Source organism: Propithecus coquereli, unplaced genomic scaffold (genome assembly GCF_000956105.1).
Source record: "Propithecus coquereli isolate 6110/MARCELLA unplaced genomic scaffold, Pcoq_1.0 Scaffold202, whole genome shotgun sequence".
In the NCBI taxonomy this organism is placed as follows: Eukaryota; Metazoa; Chordata; class Mammalia; order Primates; family Indriidae; genus Propithecus; species Propithecus coquereli.
This window is the reverse complement of record NW_012145190.1, coordinates 1,650,596-1,665,186: the sequence shown is the minus strand read 5'-3', so window position 1 is coordinate 1,665,186 and position 14,591 is coordinate 1,650,596. Positions and strand designations below refer to the sequence as shown.

Here is a 14,591-nt window from a genome sequence, read left to right as displayed (position 1 = left end):
GGGGTCTCGCTCTTGCTCAGGCTGATTTCGAACTCCTGAGCTCAAACAATCCGCCCGCCTCGGCCTCCCAGAGTGCTAGGATTACAGGCGTGAGCCACCGCGCCCACCCTACAAAGAAATATTTTTGAGTCACCACACAGCAAAGAACATACTGGATTCAAATCACAGCAAGGCAACTCACTATTGGTGTCATCTTGGTCAAGATATGTAACTGAGCCTCACCAATTACATGGATAATACACCTGCCTTGCATCAAGGTGACGTTACTAAATGAGATGCTACACAAGTGAGTGGTCGGCACAAAATAAGTGCTCAGTGAATGCTTGTTCTCTTTCTCAGCTCTTTTATAGACAATTCCTAGTCCTTTTTCCTCTAAGAATGTTTCATTCTCACCTTTAAGGACTCAGGAAGACTATTCCTCAAGGATCTCTCTAGCATACGCAGCATCTGTGGATTCTGCAAACGGAACATCTTGGCAGAAGCTTAGCCTGCAGAGAGGATCAAGAAACATCAAGTAATGAGAAGAGCTGGAGGACATAGGCACAATATACAGTTCTAATGAGTAGTCTGGCCTCCAATCCTGCTGTTCCATTGGTTCTCCATTTACTAAACTTCTCACTAACACCAAGAACAAATTAGACTGGTGGAAAGTACAGGTATCTCTTTCTGACATTATTTTGAATACCATTTTTTCAACTTCTAAAAACATTTCTGAAATTTTTGTTTTCGCTGATACGTCCACTCAGAATTCCAGGAATGAAAGACGCACTGAGAGTAACAAATCTATTCTCTAAGCATGTGTAAGCATCTTTTGAGATTCGGTTAACATCCTTGACAAACCTGACTGTGCCACTGAGAAGCTGTATGACATCAGGAAAGTTATTAATACTTACTTCCTCAGTTCCTTAGTTTCCTAATTTATAAATGGCTATGACTGTAGTACCTGTCCCATAGAGCAGTTGGGAAAATTAAATCAATGAGTATGTATAAAGTTCTTGGAAGAGTGTCTGGGACATGGTAAGCACTCAATGCATGATTATAACTATTATTACTCTTTTTATTATTGTCATCAGCACAAGCAAGAGTCAATACACATTGCCATCCAAAAATATCCATTGGGCGACTTTTCTTATACACAAAAACTTGGTGTAGATTTGAAACAAAGTGAAAAGGATTAAGTGAGGGTAATGCATGTAATCTGGCACATGGTAAATGAGCTAAGTGTCAAGTCTTTAGTAGAGTGCCTATCTTGAGCAGAACTTAATATATGTCAGTGATTTTAGTTACTGCTAGCATTATTATTTATTATTTATTCTTTTTTATTTATTTTTATTTCAGAATATTATGGGAGTACAAACATTTTGGTTACATGCAATGCCTTTGTCTCGCCCAAGCCAGGGTTAGAAGCATGCCCTTCCCCCATACTGTGCGCTCTGTCTCTATTTGTTATGAGTTTACTCCCCCCACCCCCACCACCTGACTGGCACCCAGTGAACATTACTATCATGTGTGCACCTTAGTGTTGATCACTTAGTACTAATTTGATGGTGAGTATATGTGGTGCTTATTTTTCCATTCTTGTGATACCTCACTTTGAAGAGGATGGGCTCAAGCTCTACCCAGGATAATATGAAAGGTGCTAGATCACCATTGTTTTTTGTAGTTGAGTAGTATTCCATGGTTTACATACACAACATTTTATTAATCCACTCATGTATTGATGGGCACGTGGGTTGTTTCCACATCTTTGCAATTGTGAATTGTGCTGCATAAACATTCGAGTGCGGATGTCTTTATTATAGAATGTCTTTTTTCCTTTGGGTAGATGCCTAGTAGTGGGATTGCTGGATCAAATGGTGTTTCTATTTTTAGCTCTTTGAGGTGTCTCCAAATTACTTTCCACAGGGGTTGTACTAATTTGCAGTCCCACCAGCAATGTAAGAGTGTTCCTATCTCTCCATATCCATGCCAGTATTTGTTGTTTTGGGACTTTTTGATAAAGGCCATTCTCACTGGAGTTAGGTGATACCTCATTGTGGGTTTGATTTGCATTTCCCTAATGATTAGAGATGTTGAACACTTTTTTAATATGTTTGCTGGCCATTATTCTGTCTTCTTTTGAAAAGTTTGTGTTCATGTCCTTGGGGTTGTTTGATTTTTTTCTTGTTTATTTTCTTAAGTTCTGTATAGATTCTTTTTATCAGCCCTTTATTGGATATGTAGAATGCGAATATTTCTCTCATTCTGTAGGTTGTGTGTTTGCTCTCATGATAGTTTCCTTGGCTGTGCAGAAACTTTTTAATTTGATCAGGTCCCATTTATTTATTTTTTTGCTTCTGTCATTGCTTTGGGGTTCTTCTTCATAAATTCTTTGCCTCGGCCAATGTCTATAGAAGTTTTCTCAACATTTTCTTCTAGAATTCTTAAGGTTTCACTCCTTAGGTTTCAGTCTGTTATCCATTTTGAGTTAATTTTTGTGAGAGGTGAGAGGTGGGGATCCAGTTTGAATCTTCTGCATGTAGTTATCTAGTTTTCCCAGCATCATTTATTGAACAGAGATCTTTTTCCCCCAATGTATGTTTTTGTCTGCTTTGTCAAAGATTAGATGACAATATGAGGATGGTTTTATGCCTGGGTTCTCAATCCTGTTGCAAAGATCTATATCTCTGTTTTTGTGCCAGTACCATGCTGTTTTGGTTATTCTAGCCTTGTAGTAAAGCTAGAAGTCTGGCACATGGATACCTCCCAACTTGTTCTTTTTGCTTAAGATTGCTTTGGCTATATAAGGTCTTCTCTGGTTCCATACGAAGCATAGAATTATTTTTTCTAGATCTGTAAAGAATAATGATGTACTTTGATAGGGATTGCATTAATTCTGTAGATCACTTTAGGTAGTATGGACATAATGATTTTGATTGTGCCAATCCATGAGCATGGTAGATTTTTCCATCTCTTAACCTCTTCTACAATTCCTTTTTTCAGTGTTTTGTAGTTCTCCCTATATATGTCTCTCGCCTCCTTCATTAAATGTATTCCTAGATATTTAATTTTCTTTGATGCTATTGTGAAAGGTTTTGCATTTTTTATTTGATTTTCGGTTTGACTCTTACTGGCGTATATGAATGCCACCAATTTGTATGCATTAATTTGGTATCCTGAGACTTTACTGAATTGATTTATTAATACCAGGAGTCTCTTGGTTGAATCCTTGGGGTTTTCTAGAAATACTATCATATCGTCAGCAAAGAGTGAAAGTTTGATCTCTTCTGTCCCCATTCAGATGCCCTTAATTCCCCTCTCTTGTCTGATTGCTCTGGCAAGGACTTTCAGCACTATGTTAAATAAAAGTGGAGATACTGGGCAACCTTGTCCGGTTCCAGTTCTAAGCGGGAATGCTTTCAATTTTGCCCATTATGATTTTGGCTATGGGTTTATCTTATGTGGCCTTAAGAATCTTAAGATATGTCCCATCTGTGCCTATTCTGTTAAGAGTTTTTATTATAAAAGTGTGCTGGGTTGTGCCAAATGCTTTTCCTGCATCTATTGAGAGAATCATACGGTCTTTGTTCTTGCTTTTATTTATGTGGTGAATTGCATTTATAGATTTGTGTATGTTGAACCAGCCTTGAATCTCTAGGATAAAGCCCACCTGGTCATGATGAATTATTTTTTTCAAGTGCTCTTGGATTCGATTGCTAAGATTTTGTTGAGGATTTTTTGCACCGATATTCATGAGGGATATTGGTCTGTAGTTTTCATTTTTGTTGTGTCCTTTCCTGGCTTTGATATCAAGGTAATATTGGCTTCGTAGAATGAGTTGGGAAGGATACCATCTTTGTCAATGTTGTGGAATAATTTCTACAGTATAGGTATGAGGTCTTCTTTGTAGGTTTGGTAAAATTTGAGTGTGAACCCATCTGGTCTGGGAGTTTTTCTTGTTGGAAGGTTTTTAAATTCTCCTCCAATTTCTGTGCTTGATATTGGTCTATTCAGGAATTCTATTTCCTCCTGATTGAGCTTAGGGAGGTTATGTGTTTCCAGGAATTTGTCCATTTCCTCCACATTTTATAGTTTTGGGGCATATAGATTTTTATAGTATTCAAAGATAATGTTTTCTATTTCCATGATGTCTGTGGTAACCTCTCCTTTTTCATTTCTAATTGAGTTTATTAGAGTCCTTTCCTTTCTAGTTCTTGTCAATCTAGCAAGAAGGCTGTCAATTTTGTTTATCTTTTTGAAAAACCAACTTTTGGTTTTATTGATCTTCTGTATAGTTCTTTTATTCTCAATTTTATTTATTTCTGCTCTGATATTAGTTATTTCTTTTCTTCTGCTAGGTTTAGAATTAATTTGCTCTTCCTTTTCCAGTTCCTTGAGACAGCTGATTAGTTTGTTGATTTTTGAGCTTTCTGTCTTTTGGATGTGAGAATGTAATGCTATTAGTTTTCCTCTCTGGAATGCTTTTGTTGTGTCCCACAGATTTTGATAACTTGTGTCCCCATTATCATTTAGTTCAAAGAATCTTTTGATTTCCATCTGGATCTACTCCTTGACCCAATAGTCTTTCAGCAGTAGATTGTTTAATTTCCATGACTTTGCAAAGTGGTGAGGGTTTCTGTTGGAATTGAATTCTAGTTTTATACCACTGTGGTCTGAGAAGATACATGTATAATTTCTATTATTTTAAATTTGTTGAGATCTGATTCGTGGCCTAAGATGTGATCAATTTTTGAGAAGGTTCCATGAGTTAATGAGAAGAATGTATATTCGGCTTTATTTGGGTGGAATATTCTGTAGATGTCTGTTCGACGCAGATGTCGAAATTAAACAAGCTTAGTTTTGCTGGGTGAAGAATTCTAGGTTGGCCATTATTCTATTTTAGAAGATTGAGGATAGGTGCCCAGTCCCTTCTGGCTTGTAAGGTTTCAGTTGAGAAGTCTGCAGTTAGTCTGATAGGTTTTTTTTATACGTTACCTGCTGTTTTCATCTTACTGCTTGAAGGATTGCTTCTTTCCTGTTTACCTTGGCAAGTCTAATAATTATGTGACGTGGTGATTGCTTTTTCATGTTGAGTCTCCTGGGAGTTCTGTGTGCTTCTTGTATCTAGATATCTAGATTTCTGGCCAGGACAGGTATATTTTCCTCCAGTGTTCCAAGAAATAGATTTTCCATCCTTTGTGCATTTTCTTTTCTCTCTTGGATGCCTATAATTTTTATGTTGGGTTTCTTTACATAATCCCACATTTTTTGTATATTTTGTTCTTGTCTGTTCCTTCTGTGTTCTTTTTCTTCATCTGATTTGTTTGGCATATAGACATTATCTTCAGGCTCTGAGATTCCTTCCTCTGCATGATCCATTCTATTCTTAAGGCTTTGCACTGTGTTTTATAGTTCCTTAAATGCTTCTTTCATTTCCAGTGTTTCTGTTTGGTTCTTTTATAATATTTCAATTTCTTTAGATAATTTTTCATTCATTTCCTAATTGTTTTTGTGGCTTCTTTGTGTTGGGTTTCTATTTTCTCTTGAATTCCATTGAGTTTTCTTATAATCCATATTTGGAATTCTTCCTCCAGCATTTTAATCATTTCATTTAAATTGGTATATGTTGTTGAGGGTCTAATGATTTCTTTTGGGAGTGACTTTTCTCTCTGACCTTTCATGTTTCCTGCATTCTTTCGCTGATTCTTTCTCAACAGGCTACTTTGTCAAGAACTGGGGGTGCTAGGAGTGCTTTATGGCCCTAGCTCCAAGTCCCCAGAGGGACATTCCTTGACAGTTCTGGGAAGAGGCACACTGGTCCTGTATTGCATAAAAGGTATTTTAGCAAGTTTGGTTACCTCTGACCTATTGTCTTCACCTCTTGCCAATGGAGATTAGTGAGTTTTGTTCCCCCAGCTTAAGACCCCAGGTGGTGGATCGCACTTGTGTGTACGACTCCACTTCCCTCTAATAGCATGAGATGGAAGGTACTGTGTTAAGCTATGGGATTACCCTCTCTGTTGTTGATTGTAGTTTGCATGGAGGAGCCAGTTCTCTAGGTAATCTGATGCCTCTGTGTTGGGCTCTGGTCCCCCAGAGTATACCAATGCCCGGATCTTTGGGAAGAGTCTTGGCACTCCAAAGGGTTACTTGAACCCTGTTCCCCCTTTAGGTGGGCATAAGGGCAAGATAGACCATAACTGGTATCTGCAAGCCTGAGTATGTATGCTTCTATGGTTCCTTGATATGCTGCTAGGGGGAGCCACTAATATGTTTTTCTGGACACTTTCGCCACACTTGAGAGGCTGCTCCTGATGGGAGTGGTCAATTGGTGGAATTGCTGAGGACTCTGGCCAAGATTTTCCTTCCCAGTCCACAAACTCCAAAGCCGGCAGCCACCCAGATGTGGAAAGTGAGCCCTAGAGTTATGTTCTTATCAGATGATCTAAACTAGTCTGGTGGGCTGAATCAACAGGCTGCCCCCTATTGCTTAGCACCAGAGCCCTGCAGATTGACACCAGTCACACAGAGAAAGCGGCTTTTCTCGCTTCTGCCTGCCTTCAAGAGCAGAACCCGCCACACCCGGTGATAAAGCCACCAGGCTGGGGGAGAGGTGTTGTCTGAGACCACTGAGGGCCCCAGCGTCTGCGGATGTCACAGATGGAAGCCTTCCACCCCTGGAGTACCAGTGGTGGGGGACACGCTCAAGCCTCACCCACCAACACTACCCTGGCTAGCCAACTTGACAGATCGCGGACTACTTTTTAGCACCAAAGTCCTGCAGATTCACACCAGTCACACAGAGAAAGTGGCTCTTCTCACTTCTCCCCACCTCCTAGGATGGAGCCTGCCACGCCCTGTGCGAAAGTCTCCGGGATGAGGAAGGGATGCTACCCAAAACCACATCATGTGGCAGCACCTGCAGGCTGTGAACCCAGTAAATGGTGGACACCCACCCACGGAAAGCCAGCGCTGGGGATGACTCCTCAGGGGTCAGCAGATGGCGGTTCAGCGGGCGGAATCAACCAGCCGCCAGCTGCCCCCACTGCATCATTGTCCCGCTGCCTCACATCTGCCCAGTAGAGGCTGCTACTCTCTCTGTCTTGCACTGAGCCTGCTGAGTCTTTGGCAATTTCCAGGGCAGAGCCCCCCTTTCAGCGTTCAACTCCTTTGTTCTGATCTCCTCCATATTCCTTTGACAGAATGTCAAATAAATGGAATTATTTACTATGTATCTTTTGGGGACAGGTTTCTTTCAGCAAATCCAAGCAGTAGTGCTTTTCAATAGTGCATTCCTCTTTTTCTCAGTGGTATTCTACTGCGTGGATATGTCAGAGTTTGTTTATCCACTAACCTGTTGAAGGAAATTTGGGGTTGTTTCTAGTTTTTCATGATTATGAATACAGTTACTATAAACATTTATGTACACATCTTTGTGTGGATAGATGATTTTATTTCTCTTGGAGTGCATTTCCAAGGTGATAAGGTAAGTGTATGTGTGACTTTATAAGAAACCACCTGTTCTCTAACACAGCAGCACCATTTTACATACTCATCGGAGTGTATGAGAGTTCCATGTGCTCCACATTATTTCCAGCAGACCTGTTCAGCCATATTCAGGAGTCACTATATGGTAGGCAAAATCCTCAACAATACCCTTCAAATCAGTGTGGAAAGAAGACTCATGGGGCTAATTCTCAAGGCAGGCCAAAAGGTTAAGGTCAAAGTGTTTTTCAATAGATCCAATTCTACGAGGAATTGACAATGCTGAACTTCACCCAAGGCCTGGGATTCTGAGAAACAACAATGGTTGGTTAAAAAAAAAAAAAATCCCTTCATTCCCCCTTTGTGTTCTGGAAAAGGTTTACTACAAGGACCCATACTTCCCCAAATGACTTACACAGGACTCTGAGATGTCCTCCTTGTTTACCTATGACAAAGCCAAACACGGACTCTACAAAGCCTCATACTGTGCCTCACAGATGATTAACTGAACTGCTTATCTCCACTGATAAACGGGAAGAAAATACTTGTTAGCCAAACTTTGGCCAGTCTTCTCTCCATCCCTCAGGCTGAGTCAGCACACAAACTCTCCAAGAATAGACTGAACTCAGGTAAAATATTGATCCCACTTCCCCACACTGGGTTCTTCCTCACCCCATTTATTTCTCCCTCATAAATGGTTAACTAAACTATTCGTCCTCACTGCTCCATCAGAACAAAGTTCTTGTTGGCTAACTTGACCAAACTTTAGTTAAGCTTCTCTCCAATCCAACGGGACTCTGACCTTTGACCCACCCTCAGCCTGAGCCAACACTGGTATGCAGGAAAACTCTCCTTACTATGAAAAAAGGCATTGCATAAACCTTGTTTATTCTTGCTATGAAGAAAACAGAACTTTTCTTCCTGACCTTTTAGATGTTTGTGAATCTTAGGATCTGAGGGTAAATACTCGTTCCTCCTCTTGTAATGCTCTCTTAAATAAAATTTCTCCTTACCTAAGATTGGGGTTGTTTTTTATTTATAAATACTTTGGTCCAGTTTCAGTATAAGTTAAATTGACTTTTGTGGCTAGACTGGAAAACCTGAGTATCAATCTATTCATTCATCTATCCATCCATTCATTCATTCATTTAAGAAATTTTGATTGAGAACTTATTGTAGTCACTTTGTAAAGTATCACCTTGCCTAGGCAGAAAACCATTGCCTGGAATTTCCTTCCCTGCACATCTCCAGTTAGCATGGGCCAGAAGAGAGATTTTTACAGGAGATTTGGAAGGCAGAATGGAAGCAGCAGCCATTTTTGTAACTCATACCTTGATGCAAGGCACTGGCTGGGCTGGAAAGTTCTCTACTGTTCCCAGGATCCCCTTTCAGCTTCTTTGTCATCTGAGACAAGTACGTGTGTTCAGCTCCATAAATGGAGGAACCTGGGAGGACACCCATCTTACCAAGGACAGAATCAACAAGAACTCATAAGGTTTCATACTGTCCCTGTAAGCTCCAGCTTGTGCTGTGGATTTCAGCTTATTCTTTCTCTCTTCCACTTAAAATTTATTTTCCCTTCCTAACAGCCTTCCCCGTGTACTTTAATCTTTAGTAGTATCACATTGGAAGTAACATCCTTATAGAAAATGCTTAACTAGCACACATAATTGCATAAGATTGAGTCCCCATAACAAATCTCTTACTTTTACTTCTCTGTTTGGACCCTGACTGATACACTTACTCTGATTAACTTTTTGAGCAACTGTGGGCTTTGAATAAACTGTCATAGACATGTTTCCTACTGTCTAAGAACCTATAATCTAGTAAGGAAAATAAAGCATGCACATAACTAAAAATACCACTTAGAAATAACTTAATTATTTTATATATGTGCGAAACAGTGCTGTAGATTTCATGACATTTTTGAAGCAGTTTTGTTGATGTGGAACACTTTCATGTGGTCTAAATTATGTCATTATTCTTTTCATTTTTATTATCAAGTGATATTTAAAACTTATTCAGTCACCCTATCCCCAATTGCCACCTCTTCTTGAACCTTGCCCATTCCTAAATCTAAGGGTCTAATGTGTATAGTGTATATTACTAAGTAATATAAAGTTGCATTTCTACATTTAGACTTACTGTATCCAATCAAAATTTTCAAAAGGATTGAATGATAACATGCTCACTAAAAATGGTGGACAACATGCTGTAGCAAATAGCCACATGGAGTGTTCTGCCTAAGCTCTTATGAGATTTCACAAGAGGGAGTTATTACTTCTAAGTGGAGGGTTCTTACAGGAGATTGAAGCCTAACTGGCCAATGATGAGAGGATGGTATCAGAGGATAGGTTAGTTGCTATGGTCTAGGGAAGGACTGACTAACTCTTTGTGTTAGGGACTATGGAGAAAGTTCTTCTTATAAGAGATTCAAACATTGATTAGACTCAGCTTTGGAATTTGCAAAATCCTATCTATGTCATGATAAAGTTTCTGTTCTTGAAATTCATTTACCTCCCTACTACTTCCTGCTTTCCTAGTCATTTGTTTAAATGATCTCCGATCCATTTATGATGTCAATGTACTTAGTTTATAAATACTAGGGAAATAAATCTGGCTAGCTGCTTCTCTGCTAGAATTTCATATATGGAAATTCTAACCCTTAAGATGATGCTACTAAGAGATGGGGCTTTTGGGGATTTGGTCATGAGGGGACCCCTTCTACCACATGAGGACACAACAAGAAGGTACCATCTGCGAATCAGGAAACAAACCTTCACCACACATCAAATCTGCTGGCACCTTGATCTTGGACTTGCTTGATTCCATAAACCAGAAATAAATTTATGCTGTTCATAATCCACCCAGTTTATGTATTTTCTTATAGCAGCCCAACTGGACTAAGACAAAGTTCCTATTGAAGGCCAAATATATGCTGGGCATAAGAATTCGTACCAATCACTGTTTTGAAGAAAGCTCCAGACTAGAAGAGAGGCACCTGTGCCAAGTCTCACAAAATCTCGAAACAGTAGAAGTATAACATTGCTGAAAGCTGATTTGACATTTTAGCTAAAGGCATCTCAGAAGAAGATTACATGAAAATAAGAAGCAAAGAGTTTAATGCCAGATTATTGTGGACGCAATAATAACATATTGCCAGGGACATTAGGTACAACCTTCTGCGCGTGTACACAAACACCTTGAAAGCACAAACATGATATTCAACAATTGTAGTTAACTCTAAACTGAGGAGACCCAAGGGAGCCTAGTGTACTTTGATAGGTTTCCTTCACTGACAATGAATTAGCAATGTCCTGTAAAGGGGACTTCAAAACCTATGACACAGCAATTACAGTAATTGGAATTTATCCAAAGAGAAAAATTTTAAGGAAGAAAAACGCCCTATGAAAAATTTTGTAAAGCAATATTAACTTATGGGTAAATGCTGGACACAATCTTAGTGTCTCTGTATAAGATAATTTATACAAATAGTGGTTTATCATTATTTTAGTACTCTAAAACCCATTAACATGAATGTTAGGATATATATGGTGACATATGGGAGAGTATTAAAATAAATACAAAAAGGTAGAAAAAGTGCATAAATTTTAATTAGATATGTAGTGGTCTTTTGTGTGTACATTTTTACATACTATATATATAAAGAGAACGTTTGGAAGGAAACACAAAATAATATTATGGAAGCATTACAGATGATATTTTTCAATTGCATTTATATTTTATGGTTTTAAACTAATAATTCATCCCGTCTGAATTCTAGCCCTTGTACTAAAATATGCCCACTCCCTTTGTGACTTTATGCAGGGCACTTAATTTCCCTGGATATCAGTTATCCAAGGAAAAAGCTGACTAGCTTAGAATGTTATCAGAGGATTATATGAGGTAATGTTTTCATAGTATGTGTACACCTTGGGTTAAATAAATGCCACCTGAGCCACCATACTCCTTTCCAGCAACTATTACATTTTCTGCCACCCACTAACAAATGGAAAGCTCCCAAGTCTCTCCATTTTTATTTATCGATTCAAAACAAAATTATTTATCAATTCAAAACAAAACATGGCTTTATCCAGTCAAGAATTTCTCACAGATCTAGGATATTTCCCTGTATACAGTAGGTGCCTGATAGAGGTTTTTCAAATGGAAGAGCTTCCTTTTCCCCTAGTATCATTCTAAGCATGAATGAGCTCAGAAGTTCTTACCCTCATCCAACAAAGTATTTTGATTCATTCCACTCTAGTGGGGAAGTAAAAGGAGATAAGGGATCTCAGAGCAACAATTCTCCTCTGTTCTCACCTGCAAAGCTGTCTTCTCATTCAGTCTCTGCAGAGGTCCAAAGATAAGAAAAGAGGCAGCAGATTATTCCATAAGGTGAAATACACTCTTTGAGTATGGTGATCTTAAAGGATATCCTTCGAGACAACTGAGCTGATGTTTTTAATATAAAACATGCGCCAAGCTGTGTGAACTTTGGGTAACTGGAATTGAGATCAAACACCTCCCTCCACGTACTCCGTTCCGGGTCATAGCTCGGTAACGTTGCTAGGTTGGCAGTGTGCATTCTGAAGCTCTTAGTGCAGAACTAACTGATAAACTGGTACTAACTGATCAACACTAGGGTGATCATGGCAGCAATACTGTCCAGGGATTAGGGGGATTTGCAGGGGGTAAATTCGCAACTAAAGGACACGGGAGCATTGTAGAGGGGAAAGGCATGCCTTTAACCTGCGCTTGGATGAGGCAAAGACATAAAGTGTAACCATAATGTTTGTACCCTCATAATATCCTGAAATAAAAAAAATAAAAAAAAAAAAAAGCTTCCTGAGACCTCAGCAATTCTAGTACTCCAGAAGGTAGCGAGCCTGTTCACATGCCCAGTACATCTGTACCACAATCAGTATCTGGGAAAGCCACTGTACAAAGGCTGTATATAACCAAGGAACTCATACCGAGCCTTGGCCCCTGAAATCACAGTCACCCAAAATCACAGTCAAACAGCCAAACACAATGTAGAGTATACTCACTCCCTCAAGGGAGAAAAATATAATGAATAAAAGACTAAAAAAGAAGAAGTCCTATCCAAACAAAAGTAAATTCAAAAACAAGAGGCGACATCTTCCTCAGATGACAAGGAACCACATAAGAACTCTGGCAATGTGAAAAGAAAAATAAACAGTTTTTATACCCCAAAAGGATCACATTCACTCTGCAGCAATGCATCCCAAAAAAAGAGAAATTTGAAATGACACATAAAGAATTCAAAATGTGGATTGTAAGGTAAATGAGACCCAAGAGAAAGTTGAAAACCAACGAAAACTAAAAAAATAATTTAAGCCATGAATAAAAAATTCACTAAAGAGATAGATAATTAAAAACAATAACAGAACTTCTGGAAATAAAAGACACACCTGAGGAATTACAAAACACAGTGGAGATTTTTGACAATAAACTGCATCAAGCAGAAAAAAGAATTCTAGAACTCAAAAACAAGGCTTTTGAATTAACCAAAAACTAAGGAAAAAAGTATAAAAAGAAATGAACAAAATCTCCAAGAAATATGGGATTATATAAAATTTACTAACCTAAGAATCATAGGTAATACTGAGAAAGAACAAGAAGAAGTAAAGAGTTTAGAAAACTTATTTGAGGGAATAATTGAGGAAAATTTCTTTGGTCTTACCCGAGATTTGGACATCCAGATTCAAGAAGCTCAGCAAACTCCTAGAAGATTCATTGCAAAAAGGACTCTCCAAGGAACATTCTCATCAGATTATCTAGAGTCAACATGAAGGAAAAACTGCTAAGAGCAGTGAGACAAAAGGATAAAATAACCTGTGGAGGAAATCCCATCAGATTAACAGCAGACTTCTCTGCAGAAACCTTACATGCCAGAAGCGATTGGCATCCTCTTATTAGCCTTCTGAAACAGAATAACTACTAGCCAACAATTTTGTGTGCTGCAAAGCTATGTTTCATAAATGAAGGAGAAATAAAATCTTTCCCAGACAAGCAAATGCTAAGAGAATTTGTCACCACCAGGTTAATCTTACAATAAATGGTCAACAAAAATTCTAAACATCAAAATAAAAGGTTGATACATGCCAGTTTAAAAACACTGAAAATTATAAAACTCATAGGGCTTACAAATAGTAACACCATTGGGAATACAAAACAACTAAGTAACAATCAACAGGATTACTGAAGCAATATCTCATATATCAATATTAACGTTGAATCTAAATGGACTAAATGCCCTACTTAAAACATATACATTGGTGGAATGAATAAAAAAAACACAATCCACAAATCTAATTCCATCATGAAACCCACTTAACTTGTAATGATCTTTGTAGACTAAGGTAACGGAGTGGGAAAATATTCCACACAAATGGAAACCAAAAGCAAGGAAGAGTAGGTATTCTTATGTCAGATAAAACTGACTTTAAGTCAATATCAAGAGAAAAAGATACAGAAGGTCATTATATAATGACAATGGGATCAATTCAACAAGAAGCTATAACAACGATAACTACATATGGGCATATTATGCAGTTCCCAGATTTATAAAACAAACACTAAGAGACCTAAGAAATGAGATAGATAAGGATACAGTAATATCCAAGGACTTAACCCACCACTAACAGCACTAGACAGATTATTAAGTTATAAAATCAACAATAAAACACCAAATTTAAACTGAACTCTAGAACAAATGGACCTAACAGACATTTATGGGATATTTCACCACAAAACTACACAATATACATTCTTCTCATAAGCAGATGGATCACTTTCCAAGATAGACACGTTAGGCCATAAAACAAGGCTCAATAAACTTTACAAAATAGAAATCATATCAACTACCTTCTCAGACCACAGTTGAATAAAACTAGAAATAAATTCCAAGAGGAACTCTCAAAAATATACAAACACATATAAATTAAAAAGTGTGTTTCCCCAATAGTCTTTGGGTAAATGAAGAAGGCAAAATAAAAATTAAGTACTTTTAACAGAGACATTGACCTCTGGAACAGGACTGAGAATCCAGAGATGAAACCATCTGCATATGGTAATCTAATCTTTGACAAAGCTGACAAAAACAT

General features: G+C 38.2%; 1 protein-coding gene across 2 annotated transcripts in view; it reads right to left on the bottom strand.

Moving 5' to 3' along the window:
- Positions 1 to 11,899, bottom strand: part of LOC105809997 (glycine N-phenylacetyltransferase-like) — a 34,006-nt gene extending 22,107 nt beyond the window's left edge. For both annotated transcript variants that reach the window (XM_012643903.1, XM_012643904.1), the window contains exons 1-2: positions 11,785 to 11,899; positions 394 to 488 (exon numbers count right to left, since the gene is read on the bottom strand). In XM_012643903.1, coding sequence (XP_012499357.1) covers positions 394 to 471 — 78 coding nt within the window. In that variant the 5' untranslated portion in view covers positions 472 to 488; positions 11,785 to 11,899. The remainder of the gene's footprint in view (positions 1 to 393; positions 489 to 11,784) is intronic.
- Positions 11,900 to 14,591: the final 2,692 nt, after the last annotated feature.